At 30.1% G+C, this 26,625-nt stretch overlaps 2 protein-coding genes across 3 annotated transcripts in view; both read left to right on the top strand.

Annotated features, from left to right (window-relative positions):
- Mgat2 (alpha-1,6-mannosyl-glycoprotein 2-beta-N-acetylglucosaminyltransferase) overlaps positions 1–16,387 on the top strand; it is a 34,742-nt gene extending 18,355 nt beyond the window's left edge. The window contains exons 5-9 of the mRNA XM_067276818.1: positions 517–647; positions 1,827–1,902; positions 5,141–5,230; positions 7,235–7,359; positions 14,712–16,387. Of these exons, the coding sequence (XP_067132919.1) occupies positions 517–647; positions 1,827–1,902; positions 5,141–5,230; positions 7,235–7,359; positions 14,712–14,943 (654 nt within the window). The 3' untranslated portion in view covers positions 14,944–16,387. The remainder of the gene's footprint in view (positions 1–516; positions 648–1,826; positions 1,903–5,140; positions 5,231–7,234; positions 7,360–14,711) is intronic.
- Positions 16,388–18,129: 1,742 nt separating this feature from the next.
- LOC136980664 (protein D3-like) overlaps positions 18,130–26,625 on the top strand; it is a 34,078-nt gene continuing 25,582 nt past the window's right edge. Inside the window, exon 1 of one of the 2 annotated variants that reach the window (XM_067276820.1) lies at positions 18,130–18,230. In XM_067276820.1, the coding sequence (XP_067132921.1) occupies positions 18,145–18,230 (86 nt within the window). In that variant the 5' untranslated portion in view covers positions 18,130–18,144. Of the gene's footprint in view, positions 18,231–18,699; positions 18,963–26,625 lie in introns of those variants that run through there. The other variant, XM_067276819.1, reaches the window with a different exon arrangement.

The following is a 26,625-nucleotide window of genomic DNA, read 5'->3' as shown; positions in this document are numbered from 1 at the left end:
ATTACTAAAATTCTAATATATTTTATGTAATCAAAACACCTCAAAACAATTGTAATGACTAGTATTAATCTAAATATAATGCAATTTTTAGAATTTCCTAACAAATAAAACATCTTTAAACATCACATTATAATATAATGCCCAAAGACAGTTTGTTTTATTCGTATAATTTCTGGCATGCTTACTAGTAATACATATTTATTGGAATTTTCTGAGATAGTATATCCAAAAGATACGTATCAATTTTCAATGCAATTTTCTCCACAATAAGCAAGTATAATTTAGAGAAACTTTTCTGACACACTAAAGTATTCCGATTGCATTTTAAGTTGGTAAGTATCTTACAAATCGTCTTCTAAATAATTCCTGTAAATGTGTAAGCACAGCATGGACAACCAATAGTGTGTATGCAGTCGGTGTTTTGTGATATTGATTATATATACAGTTAATTTCTTAATATTAAGTTTGAGTTTAGTATCTTTAATACTAATAAGAAATTTCTTTTAATCTTTTCAGATGAATCACGTAATGGATGTTTTATTTATAACAAGAAATCACTCGGGACCTGTTTTATTGTTGGAAGAAGATCATTACGTTGCGCCCGATTTTCTAGTGATGTTGAGTCTAATGGAAACAGAACAAAAACAGTAAGCTCCAGTTTTATACTTTATATATATATTAGAATATATTAGTATGTTATACTAAACTAATATACCACTGTATCTCCTCTTAAGAAAGCAGCTGTGTTGTTTTAATCATTTTTTTATACTAAAAGTTTTGAAGCCGTTCCTTTTTCTGATTCGGACAAAAAATTTTAATTGTATAATTCATTTCTATTACTTAAATAATATGAAACTTATTACGTCGAATATTTTTTATTTTTCTTTTACCAGCCGGTTTCTTTGAGTGATAAATAGTTTCATCCGAAGGATATTTTCAAATTCTGGATGTAACTCTGATCATATTAATTTGAACAAAGTTAAATTCCTCAAAGTAGTTTCTTGTTTGGGTATCTGATACATGGCAGTTTTTAAATAATTAGTCAAAAATTGGCATTTCTGAAATTAGCCATCAATATGAAGTGAAATAATTATCATTCTGTAATTCTATTTTGAGATTTATTTTACTGAATAGAAATATCAAGAAGCGTTATAAAATTGATATTTGACTTTTATTAAAAGGATATAAAGGATAATTTTTACATTACCAAAATATATTTTGAGATGGGGAAACAGGAAAATGGCGTAAAGATATTTTTTGTTTGCCAGAACGCGAACAAAAACTTAGTAGAAAAATATTACAGGTTTTGTTCTGCAATTTTATTTTATTTTTTACCGATTAGGGCTTCAATGAATGTTACGAAATTTACTTCCTTGACATCAATTTTTAAAACTCCTATAGAGAAGAGAGAATTAATGAAGATGTATTGCTTCACTTCGCATTTTCTGCTTTCTTATAAATTGGAAAGTGGCCTTAACTTTCGACGGCAGAATGTTTTTATTACGAATAAGATATGAAATTTAAAGCTGACAATTATGAATTAGTAAAACAGTCCTTAGTAAAAAACAATGCTCTAATCCTGTGTATAAATAGAATGCAAAATAAAAATTGCTTAAGAGTTTCAAAATATGTTTATTATAAGGTATTTTTATTATTTAGAAGTTGAATTTATATTTATATAAATAAACAATCTGATATTTGTTTTGTTAGAGTATATGAAATGTAATAAATATTTTTATATCAGACTTTCTATAATAAAAGAATAAATAGTATATTAAAAAAAAATTTCTGAATTATTTAAGTATGTACGAATGATTTATTTTTAGACGTTGTCGGCATTGTAACATCTTGTGCCTTGGCACTTACGTGAAGAGCTTCAATTACGGTGCCCTCAGTAAACAGGTACGACCATTTGTTAACAATTTACATTTATTATATATTGAAGAATATACTTAGAAAATAATGTAACTTGACATCATTCAAACTAAGTACATGTTTACTATTTTAAAACAAACTTGCCAAAATAAATACTTAGTTCTTATATTACTTTTAAAAACCAATTTATACATATAGTAAATGTAAAATTTTTTTGTCACACAGTCTCTCTTGAAAAAGTATGTGGTAAAAATTAATTATAATTAGATTGATTAATCTATTTCATATATAAAGACGCAGAAAGTTAAAACTTTGCTTTTGCATTTATAACATTTCTTGTCGAATAGTAAAAGGAAAACGTTCTTATTAAAGCTATAAGTTTGTACAGATGATATTCGTTCGACGACAAAAAAATTTCCGCTTTACATCGTAAAATATGTTAATTTTATAGCCAGCTGCAAAATTTGTTCATATCATTAATTAAATTTGAAAAGAAAAAATATTACAAAATTGTTATAAGGAATTTTAAGAAAAGTAATAAGTGATAAAATATTACGATATTCTCAAATTTTTTTTTACTCGGATGAGAAATATTGAAGATCCTGTTTATCTCAAAACTGTTTTGCTAAAACTGTGTAGTTTTACATATTTAACGGTTGTTATTATTTATGTTTAATGGGGAAAAAAGTAAACATTTGATGATAAACAATATTTGTTCTGAAAATATGCTTGATAAAAAATTTACATACTTTTTGACACGAATCTCAGAATTAGTTGGCAAAATTATTCGTGCAAGAATTTTTAGGAAAATTTTAAAAGTTAATATTTTGCATAATACAGAAAAGTTAGTTGAAAAGAAGATAGTTTTACAGTGTACTAGATAAGTATGTTATTCTGCTTGGCTATAAGAATTTGTTATAAATTTGTGGAAGTGTAATCAGATTAAAAATTAATATATAAAAGGCATTTCATCATGAGAATGCAATCAAGCAGTACAAGTAAATATTATCCTGCTTGATTGTGGTGATAATGTTAAGCATAATCTTGCAGAAAGAATGTTACCATTTAAAATTATTATAATTATGTTAATTATGTGACAGGTCACGTGACTGGAAATTGTATCGTCATGAGATAGTGGATCAAGTTCTCTGACAAGGTACTTATTTGTGCCTAGGTTGCAAGTTTCCGTATGGAACTTAGGATAAGAGAACAGAGGAGGAATAATAGAGTTACACCACCCCGAAAGTGATTCACTTGGATACCAGATTAATATAAAAACTAAAGATTTAATTAATGTAAGAGTATAACAGCTAACACCTAACACATTCAGTAATACAATACCTAACACATTTATCAGTAAAATACTTATTGCACATTGCAGCAATCTGTCTGGGACGAGAGTGAGTTTACAATTAATTCATCTTTGAAGTCCCAAATACCTGGAATGTCTTGGAGTCTTTCCTTGGCTATAGTTTCTTTTGGGAGAAAGAGTCCTTTCTTTCACAGTTTATACAAATGCTTTTGTTGGTGAGACAGAAGACATAACATATCCCGGAACTATGTGATAGAGACAGCATCCTAGGGAGAGATAGTGAGCACACACCAAAAAGGCAAACTCAGTAGGAGAGGAACCCTTCTTCTTCAAATGATCCCTTTCTATTGTCTCCAAATGATCTCATCATTTGAGCTTTTGACTGATGACCAAAGTTGGTAAAATCAGTCAAGGAGAGTTATCTAAGATTTTCTTTTTTAAACTTTCTGGGATGACTACTCATCCCAGGAAGATGTGTCACTTGGAAGGGAAAGAAAAGCAGAATAAGATCTTATGAATTTCCTTGTTGACTTTAACTTTTTAACAAAACTTAATATTGATTTTTATTATATTAAATTATTATTTAAATATTGATTTTCATATCGAAATAACTGCCCTGGACTCTTACAATTATCCAAGAACATTGTAATGTACTTTAATATGTTGGAAAAGTGTCTAAGTTTTACATTCGTCCAGTACAGTTTCTCAATGTCTGCACCTTGTGTCACATGGCACACATCCAACCAATACTCAAATTCTTCCTTCACATACTATGGCATATCTATTGTCATTCCTCCCATAGCAGCCACAATTCAGCTGTAGAATACAGTTGAAGGTTACTCATGTTGCACAATGATGAGTGATTTCAACTTTGAGAACTGCAGAACACAAAATGCCTTCTGTTGCAAAGTTGCCAGTTTTATTTACAAAATTTCCTAGAGGCAGTAGACAAGATGTTTGAATGTAGATGGGAGACAAAATTTTAACAGCTACACTATATCGATTGGTATACAGCACATACTTCTCTGGTAATAATTAACATAATTACAGTAATTCAAAATGGTAGCATTCATTTTGGAAGATTCTTTAGTTTTATTAATAAATAACACAGTTATAAACAATAAAAAATTACACAAGAATAAGAAATGACATGATTGTAAATGAAAAAATCCAGCAACAAGTTGCAGAGCTTTACTAGTAAAAAAATGTATGTTTAAGAAATACTGTACATTATGAAAGTTTAAAATTGTGTATGGTGTCATTTTTATGCAATTTTATTAAAGAGATGATAACTATTATGTTATTAATTATAATAATAAGGCCAAGGACTTAATTTTGAGGGCAGAGATTAGTTTATAAAAATATTGTAAATGTCAATAACAATTGAGATTTAAGTTCAGTTCCACCTGAAATACAATACACGACCTCCTCTGTGTTCCCATCCTTTGACCATTAACGACCAACATTTAATACCTTATACACAAGCTACTATGACAAATTTCATTTCTTAATCTTAACCATATCCTGAGATATTAAACGAAATAGACATCAAGAAACACACACCCACACAAAATTGTTTTTCCCGATTTTTGATTTTAGGGGTCTTGGAATATGGGGATTTGCAAAATACTTGGAGGATTTTATACACAATTTGGTTTTTCGGATTTTGTATTTTATACACAATACCAAATTTGGCACAACTCGAATACTTTTCCATGTTTTATACATAACAGCCAGAAACATAAAACAAATTGCTGCTTGTGCAGTTCGTAAGTAATATTTCTATAGCTTAAAATCTAATAAACTGCATCTCATTATCTAGCCCTTAATTGATTGGAAATTTGTGTGTAAAATTATTAAGTCATTATTGTTCTCTTGCAAACAAAATTTGTAGACATCAAATAATAAAGTAATTACTACACCAAATAATAATTTGTATAATTGATTTTACAGGTGGAAATTGTGAAATGGTTGTCTAGTAAGCATAATATGGGAATGATATTCACTCGGTCTTTATGGGATAAAATCAAAAAGTGTGCTAAGGTAATATTTTACTATATGTTGTTTAATTGAGTAAGAAATGTTCATTAATATTAATATCCATTCAAAATTAAGTTAAGAATAGTTATTTTTTTAATTTATAAATCTATTTATAATATAAAATACAGTGGTGCCTCATATAAAGTACTTAATCCGTTCCAGGTTTACGTTTGTTAAGTGAAATGTCCGTTATACGAAACGCATTTTCTCGTGGAAATACATGTTAAAACATCTAATTCGTTCCGCAGCATCAAATAACCGTACTGTATCATAAAAAAAATGAACATGGGGTGCGTTCTTTTATTCCTTCGCATAACTCTGCGCGAGCGACATCCATGTAAAAATTCCTGCGGAACGTGTTCCTAAATTCCAGTGGAAGTGCGTGCTGTCGAACAGCAAAAACAGCCACTTGTAGCAGTAGTTTATGGTGGAAAGAACATGGCGTCCTCCACGGCTCAGATAGTTTCGTCTCCGGGTCCATTATGTGGTTTTATGAATGAAAATTTAGAAATTGTGAAAGCGCAAGTTAGCGCATGCGTGATGTGTCTTTACGAATTTTTTTCGAGGCTATTTTGAATGCTCTTTTAACAAATAATCCATTTTATGGTTAAATTTTACAATTGGGACCCTTCTTTTGCCTTTAAAAGCTCATATTTTAGAATTATAGATTCCTCCATCACGATACTATCGATAGTGCTGGTGCCGCCATCTTTCTTTCTTTCACCGTCATTCCTAAATGCCTACAAACAGCAGCGCACTCCCGTAGTAGCGGAGATGCAGAGCAACTGCTATTAAAGAACGAACCCATGGCGCAGTCACCAATTATGCCGAAAAGTCCGTTGTTTGCAGCCAGTCCGTTGCTCGAGTCACGTAACAGCCAAACAGAAAGTCCGTTGTTCGCAGCGTCCGTTATACGAGGCACCACTGTAATAATTTTAACAACAATACTTGGCAACAGAGTAACAAGGACAGTACAACTATTGAAAACCTGGGTTTAGAAAATTTACCACCTGGGTCTCTGTTATAATCTTAACTTCTTTGTTTACTGCAAGTATTAACGATCGTAAGCCCAAACTCTATTGGATGTAACTGTGGTCCACATGTTTTTACCAACATAACATCTTTTTTCTCATATATTTCAAAAGGTGCAAAATTAGCAATCCAATTGTTATGTTATGTTATGAGATAATGTACTGTAGTATGTATGTTTGCAATAAAAATCTAAAATTTGCATAAATTTCTGTAAAACATTTTCTTGTATGAGCAAAGGAATGGGGTGAATTTTATTTTTGCATTGTTAAATATGAATAAAATTAGTCTTAAATTTATAGTTAGTTAACATTCACAAAATATTTTCTAGCACAAAATTTAGTTTATTAATAAAAATTTAAAATTTGAAAATGAATTACAGTTGTAGCAATTCTTTATATTGTTTCAAAATATTGAAAATGTAGCATTTTGAAATGATATAAAGAATTAATTCAAAAAGCTCAATTTTTCAATAAAATAATTCTTATTCAATTAGAATATAATGTTATCATTATGAGTATAATTTATAGGGCAATGTGATATAAGCATCAGTTATAATTTACATTTTCGCTTAATATATAAATACAATAGAAAAGAAATTTTGTTGACTGTTAAAAGCATTTAGTTAATTTTAACTGAAAACATTAATTTTCCTATTATTAATTAAAACAACTCTACATGCATTAAATCAGAAACTCTGTTTACAAATGGCAAAGAGACTAATGTCATTTTGACTCGTGCTGATTTACTAGAAAAAATGGACCGAATATATTTATACATTTTACAGTATGTGGATTTTTTTAATTAGTGCAAAGGAACAAAGACATTTTTAAAGTATTAAAACTAATATCGATTGTATGAAAGCATGTAAGTTAATTGTATTTGCTACTTGATCATAAATAATACTTTAGAAATATGTTTATGTGAATAATTTTAAGTTAACTATATGCTAAGTCTAATTAAAATTTTCATTTACAGGCATTTTGTAAATTTGATGATTATAATTGGGACTGGTCCCTACAACACATTAGTACAGCCTGTTTGCCTACACATTTAACTGCAATGGTTGCTATGGCACCTAGAGTTTTTCATATTGGAGAATGGTATGATTAGATTTAATGTTTTTATTAAATTTTAAAATTTTATTCTTTCGGCTGATTGGTTATAAGTAGTGATGTAACGAATAATATATTCGGCCAAACTATTTGGCTCGATTAATGCACGTACAAAAATTGGCGCGCAAACCGCATTATGGCAAGGATCGCGCACCCTGCTCTCTATTGGCCCGCTATCACTATAATTTTTTCTTCCAGTAGGTCTAAATTATTTAAATTAATTAATTACGTTATAATAATTAAAGTTAATATGGGATGGCGCCTAACGTCTACCTCTAGTGCCAAATTGGTTTATAATTTATGTAATAGCGGTAAATAGCCCGATACGATTAGGCAGTTATTGGTATTTAGATGTAAGTTATTTTATTTGCAATCGATCTTTTTAACTCTTTAAGCACTAAAATTTTGTTTTTACTACGTATTTGTAGACTGAATAGTACCCTAAGGATATACTTTAGTGGGGATGTATGGTCTAGTTTCTCCCCGGTTGTGGAACAGTTAAAATATATTATTGGGGGGTTTCTATTTGTGATATTTTGTTGCTATTGTTTTTGTCAATATTTTTAAAATTAACATGATTTCAAATGTTATCTTTTGTATATAATGAGAAATGCTCATTCTTTGCTTTATATATAAAATAAATTATATATTAGTTTCTCATCTTCTAGAAATAGATAAATAATCCTTTCATTAAATACGATAAGTTTCAATAAAATGTTTCGTAAATCATTTTCAAATATAGTAAAAAATACAGTAGAGAGTCATAAATCGGCACCCTGGTAATCGGCACGATTTTCAGTCGGACTGTGTCGTGCTGAATCGAACGTTTTTGATACTAAATTTACTTCTAAAGTATAATTTTCATGTTTTTATATTCTTCAATATATTTATTTTGTTTGTACAAAATGCAAAAATAATTTTTAACGATACGATAGCCTCGATTATTATTATAAAAATTTTCGTTAGGCTTAAAATCGACGAAAATTCAACACGAAGCGACACGCAACGGAGAAAAATTCAACACAAAGCGACACGCAACGGAGAAAAGTTTGAACATTGGACAGGTTAATATATTTTTTCGTACATAGACCGTAATCGGAACGAATCCCTAATCTGAACAACCCCAGTCCCCAATTGATTCCGATTTTCGGTTCTCTACTGTATTACAATATATGCGAATACGAATATAACATAATTAACTAAACAACAACATTAATGCCCGATACATTCTAACCCACACGCCATCAATGCCATAAGATATCGGGCTAGATAAAGGCTATATTATTATTTAATTACGAAATAATTTAATACTAGAGTTAGATGCTATTTCTTATTAACTTTAATAATTATAATTTAATGTTCAGCATTAATAAAAGTTACCAAAATGATTAATTTACTGCATTTTTGTTATTTATTACTCCCGTTTTTATGTATTCGGTATTAGGCCGAATACCGAGTAGTAACCGAATATTCGTTACGTCACTAGTTAGCGTATATTTGTTATTTCATTTTATTTTTGAAGTATAATTATAATCATTTCATTACAAACTATGAAGTGATTATAAGTATACTGAAAAGAAGTAAACCTTATTAAAAAATAGTACCATCAAGACTTAGTTTTTATAAAATAATAAATACTTTAAATTGGGGGTCGGCAACGTGGCACCCATGCCGCATTTCAGACGTATCCTTTAGAACCATAGTCACGCAAGTGCATATATATACTTGTAACTTGATTTTGTGTTATTGTATGTATGTACAGTACTTTTGATTTTCATTTTTTAGTTATTAAATACATGTATGATCTTTATTTTGTATAAATATACATATTTCAAAAAATAATTATTTTGTTTATTTATTATAACATTGTGATTTTTTTTTCAAAACAAACTATGCGCCCTTGACGGTTTTTAACATTTTTATTGCAACCTGTAGTAACAAAAATGTTGCCGACCCCAACTTTAAATAATGAATAATGGCAAAAAGTAAACGAGAATAAAGTAAAGCAAGTAAACCGACAGAAAGAAAGAAATGCCCTAGGGGACAAAACATCAACACCGCATAACTGGATGCCTAAATGTAAAAAAAAAAATAAATAAATAAAAGAAATATAACACCTGATGAGTGGGTTCAAGTTACACCAAAACATTTCACCCAAAATGCATAGTAAAATAAAGAATAATGAAGATAACACCCAGTAGTCTTTGTCTCTGATGAAATGCAGTCCAGATAAAATAACGACGGTTGAACTTATCGTTCTTAACTGTGAAGTTTCATCAATTATTTTTAAAAAAGAAAGGATCTTTTTTAAAGATATTGATTTTTAAACAATATAAAGAAGCCACACCATTGATATAATACATATCTGTTACTTATAGTGGTAAGATCTCTTCGAATTGTTTGTATTTCAAGGTTAAAAAAAAAAACATTAAAATGTAGATATCTCAAAAGAACACTACATTAACATTCTTTAAAATTCATCCACTGTTGCAGAAAAATGAATTTTAAATCTTTTAGATGGAGTTAACTAGTTACTTGATATAGCTTTCTTTTTTATTACTTTAAAAACAAGAGAATTTAGTAAAATTTTGATTTTAATCTATTTAGTTGTAACCTATTTCCTAACCTCTCTGAGACATAAAATTGTCCAATTATTACTAATCTGTGCATAAGTTTTTGTCATTCAGTATATATAATAATAATAATAATAATTTTTAATTTATAAAACTGAATTATATGGTTTGTTTAATTAGAAATAATGGGAGTTAAATTTCGGTAACGTGTCTATTTTTTTATAATTTTAAAAACTGAATTTACTGGAATTGTAAATAAAATAATCTATTGAAGTCTATTTTTTTTAATGGAGTTTTAAAGCTTTTGCTTTCTAAAAATAATTTGATTTCAATTAAACAAAATTATTTGAATTTATAGTGTATAGTAATTGAAGATTAAATGACTACTCGCCACACCGAATTAATGATAATGACGCACTCGGAACCAAATTATGGTGCGATACAAAAAGCGTCGGAAAAAAACGAACGTTTTCGAACCCCTTCTGGGCTCTGCATCGGGTTCTTAACCGTTCCTAGATGGATATTCGATTACGGAATGACGTTTAAATAAGAGTTTGATTATAAGTTTGAAAAAATTTACAAAAAACCCACGTTGCACTCTCAACGAGTCGGCCTTCCCAGACACGACGAGCGGCTAGAGCACGTCGTGAATCGACTCCTGCCGGGCCGAGGACAAAACCGTCTCCTCTTTAAAATTTATGCACGTAGCTGCAATGCTGGATTTAAAAATGTGCATAGCCTCTAACCATTTAAGTTGTTCAGTGGGAGGCACTATGAGGAGGAGATTGGCCTGGGAAAAGTCGGCTACTATGTCGGGATCCATTACATAAGTAGCGAGGGCCGTGGAGGTTCTCACATGATGAATATCTACCTGATGTTCTTGTGTTCTGATACCCATTATATCGCATCTATTATCCTTTAAAGGGACATTTCACACTCCGGGGAGTCTGCTGGGGTTAGGAGGGTTCTTCCCATTACGTAGGATGCTAAAAATAGTCTGGCACCGCCTGAAAGCGAGACATACCCGGCGTTTCCTGGTAACTTTGGCCTATAAGGATCTTAGGTACAGATTAAAGGTGATGGGGATCCCTTCTATGTCGTTGGGTTGGTTATCGATTGGCTGGACCAGCCAATCGATAACCAACCCAAATACACCCATGTGTATTCTGAATGTATACAATGTTACAATGTTATTATATAGTTCTTTTAACAATAATCTCTACAGGTTGACCATGGAAATAGAACAATCCAACCATACCAAAGCGCACTTCCTAGATATAAATATTAGAGTGGAAGACTTGAACGTCCACACGTCGGTGTATCGTAAACCAGGGTCTATGTCGGCATACATACCGGTAGGGTCATGCGATCTGGTTTCGTACAAGATAGCGGCCTATAAGGCCTTAATCAACAGAGCCTTCACACGTTCTTCCAACACCTAGGCTTGCAATACCGAACTAGGGTCTATAGAACACATAGCCAATGATTACAATTTATTATTGTAATTTTTGGGTTTTTTCTTTTTACTTTTTCATTAGGAAAATGATGGTGGGGTTTTAATTTTGAAATTATTTTCAATTTATAATCTTTCAAAATCAAACTGAAACAAATATTCCCTCTTCCCTTCTTTTATATTGTATACCAATGCATTAGACTTAAATTATTTGGGATATATTTATATATTTTTCCTGCTTTCTTATTTCAGATTAAAATTAGATAATTTACTATTGTTAAAGGCTTTATTAAAATATTTTAAATAAAGCTGAAATTTATTTACTTTTTATTGTTTTACTATTATGAAACATTATTTCTTTTCTTAGTAATAATTATTTAGTGATTTATTGTCACTTAGAAAGTAAAAGAACTAGTTTAAATTTTATAATAATACTACTACCTTTACTTTCTAAGATTATTTTTTTATTAATATAAACAACTTTTTATATAATAATATATTGTAATGTATATTAAGTTTCCTTTTGTTTATACAATTTGTCAAATTATAATTTTAATCTTTTATAAGGATTTAAAAACCCCCATAATATATTAATGCATTTATCAGTGTTAAATCTCATTAATTTATAATAATTAATTAACTGATGAGGATTTAGTTCAGTTAATTTGATCAACTAAGCTGGTTAGTTTATAATCCTGATGCCTTGATTAATTAATTTTGTTAATGTCTTATTATTGAAATACATAAAATCAGTGTTCAAATCAACTCGTTATAATTACGAGTAAGATGTTAACATACAGATGTGTGCAGAATTTGGTCCAAATCCAGTCTGATATCCCATAATTTACAATGGTTAATTTTAGTCAAGGTATCATTTTGTATCTCTCATCTATACTTGTCTCTGTTCATCTGTAATTGATGAAATTGTGGTTGGCCATGCAGTCTTAATATGCTTGTCTCATATTGACAGATTACAATTTTTATGCAAATTTGATTCAAACAGATTAAAACACAATTATATTTAAGATGATAATATCTAAGTTAATATATGATCAACCACTAATCTGGCAGAAAATCCCTGGGATGGTTGATAGGGCTATGTTTGTTGTTTGTTGACTCCCAAACAAAAAACATGCTTTGGATCAGAGTCATTTTATTAAAGTCGCATCTCTCCAGTATGGTTCATTACCCTCTTATTACTAATTTAAAAGTTGTTGTGTGTTTGCGAGTTTGAGGAGTAAATTCGTTATAACTCCTGCAATTTTTGTCCATTCCATATGAAATTTTGGTTATATTCATTTTATGTTCTGACGGAGAGTATAAGCTGCATATTTTGTGAAAATATTCCATATAGCATAAACATTTTATCGATTTTGGATCGTGATTGCACTTACGTTGCAGCGACGTCGGTGATCTCGTTTAGTTTATGCTCGACGAGGGAATTTCCCTTAAGTTTTCATTTTTAAATATTTTGGCAAATGGCATATTATAAACTTCATTAAATTTAAACTTTAAAAAAAGATAGCCACATCATGTCACTTCTGTAACAAATTTAAAAAAAAAAAAATTCTTTTCATAGTGACCCCATGACATTCTATTATTCAAATGGAAGTAATGATCTAACGAGCCCATTATTTAGAAAGTGTTGTTGCTCATCTAACATACAATCATACATATAATTAATTTTTGTTTTATCAACGTCGAAGACTCGCTATTTTGTCAAAAAGAAATTTCTAGGAGTAAAATTGGTCAGGTAAATTCTAGATCTAAAAAAATAAGAATAACTGAGACCCCCGAAGGCTACGAAGTCCAACTTGGGCAACATTGTATAAGAATGGCTTTGCCAGGGGTTGCAGAAATAGCATCACAATGTCAATCATTGAAACATTATAAAGGTGTATATTACTAAAAGAAGACAGCAAGGAAATCTTTTAAAAGACAATAGAATGTTTACGTAGAATGTAGTGTATAAAGAAATTTTATAAAGAAAGATTTTAATATAAAGGCCTAAATCTGTTTGTGTGCATAAATGAATTTTCTATAACTCCTATAATTTTTGTCCACTTCAGGTGAAATTTTGTTTTGTTGCTCTTTATGTTACAACAGATTGTATAAACTACTTAATTGGTAGAAATACTAACAATCTTCTTAAATTTCGCGAAACTCTACTTTCTAATAAAAAGTATTTCATCATGCTTGACGGGGAATTTCTAGTATTAGATATTTTGCAAGCTCTATATCTGACTGACCCTTACGTATAAAATTATGATGTTCTAATATATGTAACTTCAATTGTGTAGAGTTGAAGCTATTAATGTCGAGAAAAATTTGAAAGAAAATTGAATTTCGTCCTGTTACATCTTTAGCAGAAGGCTTATTGAACACTCGCTAAATTCCTTCATAAACTTGATGAGTTTATGCAATTCGTATAGCAGTTTCATATGAATGTTATAAAGATGTTAGTATTTCATAACCATGAAGTTGTTATAATTTATGAAAGCCCTGTATATACACAGCACGATAACTTTTTGGACAGAGATTTGTCCAGTTTGCAAGAGTTACGCATTGACTTGTGTATGGCTATATTATAATTCTAAATTACATGTATGGAGATGCCAAGATTAGAAGAAAGACCTACAGTGCAACTAATAACATATCCGTTTGGTTTGTGGGGGTTTCAGATTTCAGTCCACCTAGCTTGATCTTTTCTAATAGATATTCTAAATTATTTATTTATTTATGAAATTGTAATCGTTATACTTATTACACGACGGCAACACCATTTTTGTTGCCAAATTAATTAGTAAATTTGTTTTATTTGAATTAATCATTATATTTAGCTATTATTAATTTTGCTTTATTTTTATGGAAATGTATTTACCATAAAACTGGTAAACATTTTAATACTAAAATACATCTTTCGGATTATACTGCTAATAAAAATTGTAAAAAAGATAATTATTTATAATAATAATAATTTATTTAAAAAATGAACTCGGTTCTCGATAATCTGAGTATCTTCGAATTTTCACTCTCTTTCAAAATAGTGTAGATAGATACAAACTTTAATACTAAGTACATTTCAGCAGATATAAAATTTTAATAATAAAACATTGTAAATAAGATATAGTAGCTTTATTCATTATAACCTGAATTTTCATTTTTTTTATTCCTCATATTTCCTATAAAGTAGTATTCATTTTATTAATAATCTAAATTTAAAACAAACTGATGAGTTGTTTCAGTCATTTATTTATATTTTCAGTTGTAACATTCTGATTGTCGTAAAACTTAAAATTTTTGTTTTAAAACAGTGGTGTTCATCATAGAGGAAAAGACTGCAGCAGTGACAGAGTTGTCCAGAAAGTAGTGAAGGTACTGGCTTCGGCCAAACAATATTTATTTCCATCCTCGCTAAGCGTTCGCCAAGGAATGCGCAGACCTTACAAACCTCAGAAAGGGAACGGAGGATGGGGCGACAGGCGAGACTACAAACTCTGTCTGCATCAGATCGTCAACGGCTCGTCGACTATACCAAAGAGATAGATACTATTTTAGAATTATTTGAAGTAAATATAATAGAACAGATCATTTTTGTAAGAACTTTCAATTTTATGGAATGAATCCACCTTTATGTACAGATAGACCAAGTAGTTGTAAAACTGCTTTGTTTGTGCAATGTTTTTTCTAGTTCATAACTCAGATAATTCCTTAATATTATTTATATATAGTTTTATGTGCTAAAATTTTAAAAAACTAGTCAATTGGATTTATATGGTTAATCTGAGAGCTGTACTTTTAATTTGGTTACATAGTAACATAGGTCAAATAGATAGGTTTATTGTTAACAAAATCCTCCTCCTCCTCTATTAGAAAAAGCTCAAACCAAAGAATATTAAACAGATCACGAAATGTAAACAAAATTAAAAGGTAACAAGTGATCGTAACCAATCGCTCTTGTATTTATTGAAGGTTTTTGCCATTTATTACCTTATACATCATGTGGATGCATTTTTTTAAAAAAAAAAAGGTAATTTTTCTTTTAATAGGTGACCGCACCAGTTAATGGATGTTTTAAACGGTCACATTTTAATATTTTTTATGGAAATATAATTGATGTTTTTTTCTCTGTTATTTATTATACACGGCACTAAGTTGATAATGATTTGAATAAAAAACGCATAAAAGTTTAAAATTTGCACACATGAATCTAGCACAATTATCAAATCAATAAATATTATGCTTCCAAAATTATTGTATTTAGATAGATAAATGTAAATAACTCCAGATAATTTATCCACGGACAAAAAAAAAATACTATTGAACTAATTTTATAAACTCTTATATAATAATAAAATTTATTTATAAAAAATAATAACGATAAAAATCATTTATAAAAAAAAAACAAAAAAATGTTTAAATTTACTCGTCGACGAGGCAACCGAAAGTCTCTTTTTAATTCGCCGTCGAATAAAAACGATCACAAATAAATCTGTGATTTACTTTTGTTATTTTTCATTGAAACTGTTGTACTAAAATTAAATCTTAAAAACAGAAGAATCTTTTCCTAAGAAAATTTTTTAAGTGAATGCGCTATTTTTATTCGGAAGCAAGAATCTCTTGTCAACTGAAAAACCTCTATATATATATATGTATACAATAACAGAACAATATGATTGAATATCAGTTTATAAAACTAATATTTAAATTTGTGTATAACTGTAGAAATGATTACAACAAATAAAAAGTTTACATTAAGAAATTTATGAATTTGTGTGTACAGTTTTTAAATATATAAGAATTTTTATGATTTCTTTTTACAAAGGTTTTGATTTATGTAAATTTTTACACAATATATGATGTGGTTTATAATTGTCTTTATAACTTTGGACATACAAAAACTTAATGTTCAAAGAGAAAGGAAATTGAAAGAATATTTAGTAAGAACTTCATAATAATAATAATGTTAAATAAAATACTTTGATTTTAAGATGTTTTAATTTCATTTTATTATTATTATTATTTAAATTTTTTGAATTATTATTGAACTGTATCCAAACAGAGGAGAGCCATTTATCTACCTCAATCTGATTCGGGAATGTGGAATGGGATGTAAATATAATCTTTTGTATTTTTTTATTTTTTTTATCTGAAAGGAACATACAGTTTAATTTATTTAAAAAAAAAATCTTATTTGTAATTTATTTGTATGTTGTATTCTAAGAAAAGTACAGCCGCAAGGTGAAGAAATGTTGTCGACGGCGAGTCTCCTGTAATAGTAAGTGTGCCGTCGATTGGAGAAACGATAAGGCTTATCGTAAACTGAAAAATTGAACATTCTACTCGACAGTGTCGCTCGTACCGTGTGAAGCATTACATTGTTCAAATAATAGTGAAAAAGTCACTAGAGTTATTCCATTAATAGTTGCTATCGAATAATAGTGGCACCCAATTCAGAAGGAATACAAATAACGATCACCCTTTAATAAACAGTGCAGCTTCAAGATGCAAAAAATTACTCATGCACTGTTAGAATATACTTTTTATTTTTTTAGGGATGGGATCACGCACAACTAGACTAGGCCTCGTGTCACCTCTCAATTCTTGAACGAAACTAAGTAAAACAATAAAAATTACAGTAAGCAGTTTAAATATTCTTTAAGTATTTGTAGTATATAAGCAAATAAACTTCCAGATATTTGATCTGTAAGTTCTTACAAATACTATGTCATTTTGAAATCCCAAATATCATTTTTACATTATTAAAAAAAAAATAAGCTAATTCTATTGAAGTTAAATTTATTTAGAAAATTTATCTATTGACATCATAATAATAATGGATAGAATAAACAATTTACAGAAAAATTTTAGGTGGTTTATTATAAAAAATAATTCTATTCTTCATACAATATATTATTAATAAATAATCTTTTGTCGAGTATTCAAATAAATCAAGAATTCAAACTGTGTAAAAAATTTAAGAAATATTATTGAAAATTAATTTTGTTTCTCATCAAATACCTATTTAAATAACTTCTGAACTTGTGATGCTTGGGACTATAAATATAATTATACATATTTTGACAGTGTAACATTTAACCTTTGGCACTTTATATGTCTATTAGCTGATAAGAGATTAGTGCCTAGAGGTGTACAAAAGACTTTACTCCTCTGAAGTTTTAATATTCATTGATATTTTTAACTGAATGGTGGTTTAAATTGAAAAAATATGCAAACATTTGCAATGAATTGTTTTAACTTTACACAACTGTTTCTTGAATGATTAAAAGTTACTGAAAGTTGGTCATTTTGGAACTATTCTTGACTATATAGATCCATATTATCTAGGCAAATGATCCAATTCACCTAGATAATATGGATCTAAGTTTCTCGTCATATTGATAAACCTCAAGGATTAATCAATATTTTGATACCCTGTTTTAAATATATATATATATATATATATTTATAACTTATAAATACGTAAGACATTAATTTTATGAAAAATCTATATATATATACATACATCTTGTTTTTTTAGAAATTACACTAACAATACTGAAATAAGTTTGTTAAAAAATGAAATTTACAATTGTCAAAAAATCTTGATTGAAAAATATTTTTAAAATTCTGACATAAATTAAAATACATACATACTCGACATTATTTCATGCTACATTTACGAGTTTGTTAAAAAGTGAAAAAAAAAATCGATACTTTGGGTGTGGTCATTACTATGTTACAAAGATGTTGCTGACTTATGAGATGTGGAAACTGACCAGAGGTTTATTAAGAAAGGTCACAGTGGTCCTCAATGGAAGGCTAACTTCAAGGTGATTTCGAGAATTTGTTTCCAATATACTTTCGCGTTCTTTCGTAACACGCGTTACGCGAACGACCCTTTAATGTTGCCATACAAAGCGAAACACTTTCGGTTTAATTATAATTTTCATATTAAAAAAATAATAATAATCTATCTAAGATTTGAATTCTTCGAAAAACTTACTTTTGCTTTTTATTTTTATTAACATTGTTAATGAGCTAGTGTCAGTATTGTAGTTAACTGTAACAAAATTTACTACCGGTAAACATTCGATTACATTTTATTTATATATAAGGAGCAAATTTCTGATAAGTTTTTGAAATTAAGTGGTATAACTGCGAAGATGTTCGCTAATAAAAATATCTCTTCGTCAGTAGTGTAATTGTTAGAATGCGCGCGCCGATTGGGTGCATGTGCGGCACATGGTCTCCCTTGGTAACGTGGGAATCGGATATATACAATAGTTTCGCCACGGTGAATATTCGCAACTTATCATGGATGTCAGAAGCGAAATCATGGAAACAACTTTAGAATTATATTCCGATAACGAAGATAAAGGGATCGAGTCTGATTGTGAAACTAGGGTACAAGTAGAAGTGGAAAGAGAAGAACCGGATGAAGAAATTGTGAAAGATGAAACAGGAGAAAACGAGGCAATTGAAGAACAAGAAGAAAAAGAAGAAGAAGAACAGGCTGAAGAAGAAGAGGAAGAAGAAGAAGAAGAAGGCGAAGATGACGAAGGGTAAAGAGTATTTTCTTTCAGAAAATTTTAACATAGATCTGCTTAAGCCGTTTCTATTAGTTCCTTATTTGCTTCTATGATATTTTATAAATATTAAGTCGTATAGAAATGTAAAATCGGATAAATTAATATAATTTTTTTTTGGGGGGGGGGAATAATAGAAAAATTATATTTTGTACTGCTTTATATACATCGCGACTACGTTTAAGAATTTTTAAAGAAAACTTTCTAAAATTCTTTGTATTTAATTAAATGATTCATGCAGGCTAGGAAGTATATAAAATAATGTAAAATCAATAGTGCTAGATATAGAAGTAAAAATTATAACACTAATGAACAGTAAAATCACTAATTACTTAAATTTATTGTAATCCCATATAATAACTGTTCAGAATTTATAAATTTCTTAAATGCGCATAAAAGAGTTAAAAACTTGCAAACAATGCCCAAAATGTGTATAAATCATATAACATTGCGTAAAAGAAAGAGAAAAAAATAATAATAATAATAGAAAAGAAAGGATATTTTGTGGGAAATAGAAATCAAACTGGCATTCTTCTGTCGTGTTAATGCTATTTATGATAATTTTTCTCTTCCAACACAATTGGTGCATTCACACAAATCGAGAGTATTTCAATATTTTCTGTTTCATATGGTACGAAATTGTTCCTTCCTGTTTATCATTTTAGATTCTATTCTTCTTCGTGTTGTGTAGACCTTTGCGTGGTTGATTTGTTAATTGATTTATAGAATTAAAAAATCGTGAAATTCATAAATATTTTTAAAATGTTTTTCATAAAGTAAAAAGTAAACGGCTCGATGCAATGTATTTAATAACCAATTTAACAGCTAGTAACATCTCGTAATATCTATTTATAACCTCATACAAGAAAAACATATCGAACCTTCTCTAGAAATTGTAGCATAATGATTAAATATTAATGAACAGTGAAAAGAATACGCTACGTATATATAGTCTACTTGACTGTTATTACCATATTATCAATATTTTGTCGAAAAGAATTTAATCTAATTTTAATGTTGTAAAATAAATAAAAATGTTTTAAATGAATATTGCTATGATGTGAGCGATTAACGTTATATTATTAAAAGGAAGATGGCTTTTTACTTTGATTTATGCCATAATTTGAATTCTGTGAAAGAAAACATCACGTGTTTACATATTACATATTCCAAGAAGTAAAAGTACAGTGGGTGATCGGTTAACAAACATAATCCGTTCCAAGACTTTATTCGTTATCCGAATTGTTCGTTAACCGATTATCGATTTACCATAAGTTTTTATGGGAATTTGATTAATTTGTTCTGGAGACTCCAACGTATATATACTTTCTTACTACGTTAATTTATATGTAATAATAAAAATACATATATACGTAGTCTTGCATTTTTATTAGTCGTGTTTTTTCATTTGTGGGAGTTAAAGAATCTGTCCAATGTCGATTGCTTTTCTCTCTTCTTTAGGTTTTTTCGGAAATAATCAATAGCATTGTCGTTTTAGCGATCCCCAAGCCTATTAACCTCATTCTGGTTTGGACGCCATTTGGGTGACCTTGTCGTGACATCCTCCCACTTCTTCAAAAGATCTTTAATAGCGGACGTCGGCATTGGTCCTCTTTTGTCTTCCTCTTTTGCAGAAGAAAACACATCTCGCTGAGTTTCTTGGTGTTCTTCATTCAAGAGTTCTTGGAGTTCTGTCGTCACATCAGTTTCGAAAGGTTTTTTTTTTTTTTTTTTTTTTTTTTAACTCTTTCCGCCCTGTGGGCACTAAGAGGGCCTCTTTTAGTAGGCCCATTATGGGTTCGGCCAGGCCCACAATGGGGCGACCGGGTGGTGAGGGACGGGGCCCGACCTTTCCGAACGGACCACCCCCCGAAAAATTCCTGGGGATTATTCGACCCGTTCGGATTCGATCCCGGGTCCCCCAGAGCGGTAGGCTGCCACCTTTACCGCTCGGCCATCCGGCCGTCTGTTTCGAAAGGTTTCAAATTGTTACCTGAAGACAAGGGAAAATCAATCGGTATTCGTTATTTTTCGTTGCTTCTTTTTATGTTTGTTCTATGAAGTGTTCGTTATCCGAACATAAAAATCTTCCGCGAAAGTGTTCGCTATCCGAACTGTTCGTTAACCGATCACTCACTGTATATGCAAATTTTTTATTTTGTACAAGACCCTACATGAAAATTTTTGCTCGAAGTGTTAAGAAAACGAGAATGTAGTAAATTTCTTTTATAGACTAGATATATATTATGGAAGAATAATAATAATCCATAAAGATAAAATCCATTATATTGATGTTACTGCCAGTTTGTGGAAAAGGAATAAACTTAAACTTTTTACTAGTATTTTATATGCATTTTATTTCAGCGGATTATCTAAATCTTTATAATTTCAATTTTTATGAAATTCTTTTTAAAAACAAACTTCTTTATATTTTATTATGTCTTAGTTATTTTTAATGGTTTTTCTCTACATAATATTAAAGATAATGTAGTTTTTTTACGACAGATTTATAATGGAATCAACCACCATAAATGTAATCAATATAGATAATTCTTTTTAAAGAATATGAATCCTTCGTTCGGAATTTAATTTAATTTGACTGGTTTTAATAGGAAAATATTTCGAGTAATAACGGTATATTCTTTAAAAATCACTATAGAAAGAAATATTTACACTTTGAAACAAAATCTGTGTAGACTTTAGTTAATGGGATGTCAGAGGTGGACGAATTCATTTTATCTTCCAAATTTTATTAAAAAATGAATAAATTTCTATTATAATAAGAGAATATTGATGGCTTAATTTCGAAGATGTGAGCCTCGCCATTTACCCTGCTTTAGTTATCGTTGAAGCTGGCATAATTTACGAACCAATGGCGAATGATATAACAAAATGTTAATTGAAATTCTCAAAATATCGATTCTATGAATTCACAAATTCTCCCTACTGAGAACGGGAATGGCAGCAATCAAACCGAGTTTGCACGTACTTTAATTGTAACTTACAACAGCCCGTATTAAGTGATTAAATTTAACTTCTCTGGTTCTTTTTGCAAAGTTTAATGCGTAAGATGCGGAATCGGATTTAATTCTGTAACTCGGGATAATTGCATTCAAATGGGGACTTCCGATAACTATTATCACAATTTTGAGAAAAGATATGGCCGATAATTAGTCATTTTACCTCGAAAACGAATTAGGAATGCAGATCTTATTTCTATTGATCAAATAGTTCGTGCTTGTTGCATTCGTGGTAATGTTTTTAATAAGTAGTTTCGATACGATATGAAACTGTTTATTAAAGGCTACCATATCGATGCCGAATGGCCGAGGAAGTGAAGCCGTTCTGCCCGAGAATATTCCTGGTGAACAATCCCGGGAAATTTTGGAAATAGTCATCTGTCTCGAATGTGTCGGGCCCCGTCCCATACCACGTGACCGAACCCATAACGGGCTTGCTAAAAGAGACTCTCTTAGTGCCCGGAAGGCGGAAAGAGTTAAAAGAAAATCCCAGTGGTTTCCGAAGTGGGCACTACTGCCCCTGGGGCAGTGAGTAAACCTAGACGGCGAGAAAAAGCAAGGGGCGCTAGACTCAAAGTCCCGACCGAACGGTGACCATAATTGAGGGTTGGGTGTCACTGACAACCTTTCTCTTTCACCCATTAAAACAGGTAAGAAGCATTGCGTTTAATGGTTTCCGGATGTACGGTAAGGCTACAGGAGAAGGACTACGGGAAATTATTTTCCTCTTCTCGTTGATGTTTTCCTTTAGCAGGAACAGCAGCCATACAAGATTGCTTGAATTCTATTGAATAAGAAACATTCAACTGAAATTTAGTGCATATTTTATAATTACTATTGCTTTTATAAATTCATATTTTGATGCAAATAATGCCATTTGCTGCAAATACTGTCATTCAGTGTCAACGTGTTGCATTTTCTGAAGTAACAGTTTTAGTGAAATTGAAAAATACAGTATCCGGTTACCAAAAATCTTTTAAATCTTTTAAATATTAAATAAATAATCTTTAAAATATTTTGTGTTGTTAGATGAAAAAAACATCCAACATATAAACTGCTTTAATATTTAACACTTATTCTAAAATGTTTGCAGTATGCATCATTATAGTAGTTTTAATTAACCCTGTTTAAATTACATTAAAACAGTTCTCAGACCAGTACTAGTCTATAGACTGTGGTGAAGTTTTAGTTTTCTGACAGGTTGAATAACAACATTATGTAACCTATTAAACAGAATAACAGATTTTTAAACAAGAGATTTTATATGTTGTTTGTGGACTGAAAATACACTTTAAAATTTAAAATAAAATATAGTAATTGAGGTTAAAAACTTTCAGTTATTTAACTTAAGTTAATACAGTAAGACCCCGCTTAACGCTACCTCGATTAACGCTGATTCGATATAACGCGGTCTGCTCGAAGCCTAAAAAAAAGCTCAAAATTTACTCTGATTCAAATTATCGAAGCATTTCATTGATTATTCCCAAACACGAACCAATCGGCAAAAGGTGGCAATTCGTCGTAGCTCTGTACTTTCCTTAAATCTATGTTTAACATCACGAATGCCATAAGCAATATGGATTTCGCTTGGCAAGAATTAACTGATAAATACACGAACGGAGTGGAAGAAGTTATGGCTGAAGATATCCAAGAATTCTCAACGATAAGAGCCTAATCGATTTAGCAGGACTAGAGATGTAGACGAGCAGGATATTGAGAAGTTACTGCAAGTTTCTGGTGCGAGCCATACCAACGACGACCTTCGAGAACTGGCAGAATAAGAAATTCATATAGAACTGGAAGAACTCAAAGAACTTGCTACAGATTTCATTAGTAAAAGTTTAATAACGATTACCGAAATCATTGATCAAATTGTAGCTAATGATCCAGATTATGAAAGGAGTGCAAAAGCAAAACCAGGCCTTTTGGATGCGATCTTCCGCTACCGACATTTGGTCAAGGAAAAAAAAAAAGCGGCAAATGAAACTACACGACATTATCGCAAAAAACAAGAATTTCAGAAGAGCCAGGGCCTTCGTCACAAAATATGAACTTTACATTTCTGTGTGCATATGCTTGTGTTATTTAACATATATTATTATGCAAATTAATGTAAAAATAACTTAGATTTAAAGTAAAATTTGTTTATTTTTTGTCGCGCGTTCCCCTTTCTCTATTTACTCTATGTTAAGACGACCTGGTTTAACGCCGTTTCGTTTAGCGCTTTGTCGTCTAGGAACGCATCCCCGCATTAAGCGAGGTCTTACTGTATTTTGTAATAATTGAGTGTAATGTAACAGTACAAATTACATATTCTAATGAATAATTGTTGCTTAATAATCATTTTATTATAAAATAAACAATAAATAAAGTTAAAGTTGATGTTTCTATTTTTTGATATTGTCTACTGTTTAATAAATTTTTAATAAATATACTTATTTAATTCCCTATAAAAATAATCAAATTTAGTTTATAACTTCATTAATTTAGGAACTTTCTTATTATCTCTTGCAAATACTTTTAAAGGTTTACTTTACGTAATATTTAAAGTTTGTGAGAATGGTTTTCTTTTTTCTTCATCTTATTTTAATTTATAAAAAATGTTTGCTTTGAGCTCCTGTTTGCAGTTTGTGTAACGCGAAAAGGCATGTGAATATAGAAAACTAAATGTATTCTTACTTTAAGTATATCTCCAAATTTCTTCTCTAATTTTGCATTTCTAAACTAAGTAAATTTGTCTTCGTACGGCATACGAACTATTGACATACCTTTTTATTTTGAAACCTATTTAGTTAAAGCCTTTAATTATATGTCAGAATAACCTCTAAATGTAAAGATACTCTATTTGAAATTATAAAATGAATTATGTGGCTTAAACTCGAAGGAACGTGCAGTTTACAGCACGTAGATATCATGAAATCTATACCGTGATCTCGGAACGGCGGATCCAAAAGGGCGGCTCCATTGGGAATATTGGTGTCCTGACCTTATTTTTATAGACCTCGGTTGGGAGTGTTGGATATAAATTTATGGAACCATGGGCGGTGACTCTAAAAAGTTTGGGGAATCACTGATCTAGCCGAATCTACGATGGGTATGGAGAAGATACCCTTGCGCTTATAGGGTAAAAAGAGCAGAAACCAAAAAAGGAAGGAAGAAATGACTTTACCATAAATGCAACTTTCTATATTTCATATTCTAAATTAAAAGATTTATATCAGCCAATCTGCTACTAAAATCTGTTACTAAAATCTTAATTTTGTATAATATTCGTGTCATAATCAAGTTTGTATTTCGAATTTGTACTAGATATAAGTTATACCCGTAAATATCATTTTCAAATTCTTGAGAAATAAATGTTTGCTGCTGTTTTTGACCAATTTCATCTTTATCACACGATAACGTGCATATATTTCTCTAAAGCATCTAGAGTGGTTGCAAAGTATCTTATATGTGAAACCGTATCTTAAATCTTCCTTTTATAGAATATCTCCATGTTTGACGGATCAGATGTAGATCCAATATAACTTAGCCTTCTCAAAGTTAAAAGACTCCGTAATACGTAGCAATTGTTTCGGGAATTGTGAAAGACAACTCTTTTTGCCCTGTGGGCACTAAGAAAGCCTTTTCTAGAGAGCCCATTATGGGTTTGGCCAGACCAACATGGGGCGGCCGGGTGGTGAGGGAGTAGTATGCATGAAAACTTTATGGCTATTCCGTATATCATGCGAGTATATATGCAAATTTGCATTTTCTCCCTTATTTTTATGTCTTTGTTTTGGAGAATACAGAATATATATTAATTTGCGATGTTTGTGCCATGACATGTGAGAGTCATCTCTACATCAGTATATGCATGTATATAATTCACAGCCAGAATCAAACACTTCGACATTGTGAAAATTTGCTATAATTTTTTTAAAGTTTAATTTTATAATTATGTATCTTTACTAATTATTTAATTTGCAGCTTGATAAATCGATTAAAATTAACTTTAAATTCGACCTCCAAAAAGAACAGCTGCTGATTTTTTTCCATTCTATTGATTTTTTAAAAATACAATTTTTAAGTTCGATTTTGGCAGAGACAGAATTGCGAGTTGGCAAAATGTCAAGATTGATAACGGACTAGGAATGTAAAATCGAAAACGAATCTCAATTAATAACTGGCAAACTTCCTAGAAAATTTATTGGCATTTTTATTCGATCTTTTCTTCGAATGAATGTTGTTTTTTTATAATGATATTGCTGAATGTTAATCGCACGTAAAAAGATTTATTGCGGGTTAATGTACTCTTGATTAAAACATTAGATTTTGTTTATATCAAAGAGGCCATATTTTAGAATAGGGATCTACGGCTGGGCCTTCAGTTCATAAGAGGCCATTTTTTGGTTTACGGAGATTATTCATTATACTGAATATATACAATTATGAATCCTCTGATAAAACATGTAACCTTTGTGAACACTGAAATGGAATATGACCGTTTGATTAAAAAATACTTCCAAGATCTGGACTAAGACAATACTATAAAATCTTATAACAAATATAAAGTATAAAGTATGATTATATAAAGTATCTGACAAAAATCGTTTGCTATATATTCATACTGAATGGAT

The sequence above is a fragment of the Centruroides vittatus genome, unplaced genomic scaffold (assembly GCF_030686945.1).
Source record: "Centruroides vittatus isolate TY-2023 unplaced genomic scaffold, ASM3068694v2 contig_717, whole genome shotgun sequence".
Classification (NCBI taxonomy): domain Eukaryota; kingdom Metazoa; phylum Arthropoda; class Arachnida; order Scorpiones; family Buthidae; genus Centruroides; species Centruroides vittatus.
The sequence above is the reverse complement of the archived record's forward strand: the minus strand, read 5'-3'. Positions and strand labels throughout refer to the sequence as shown.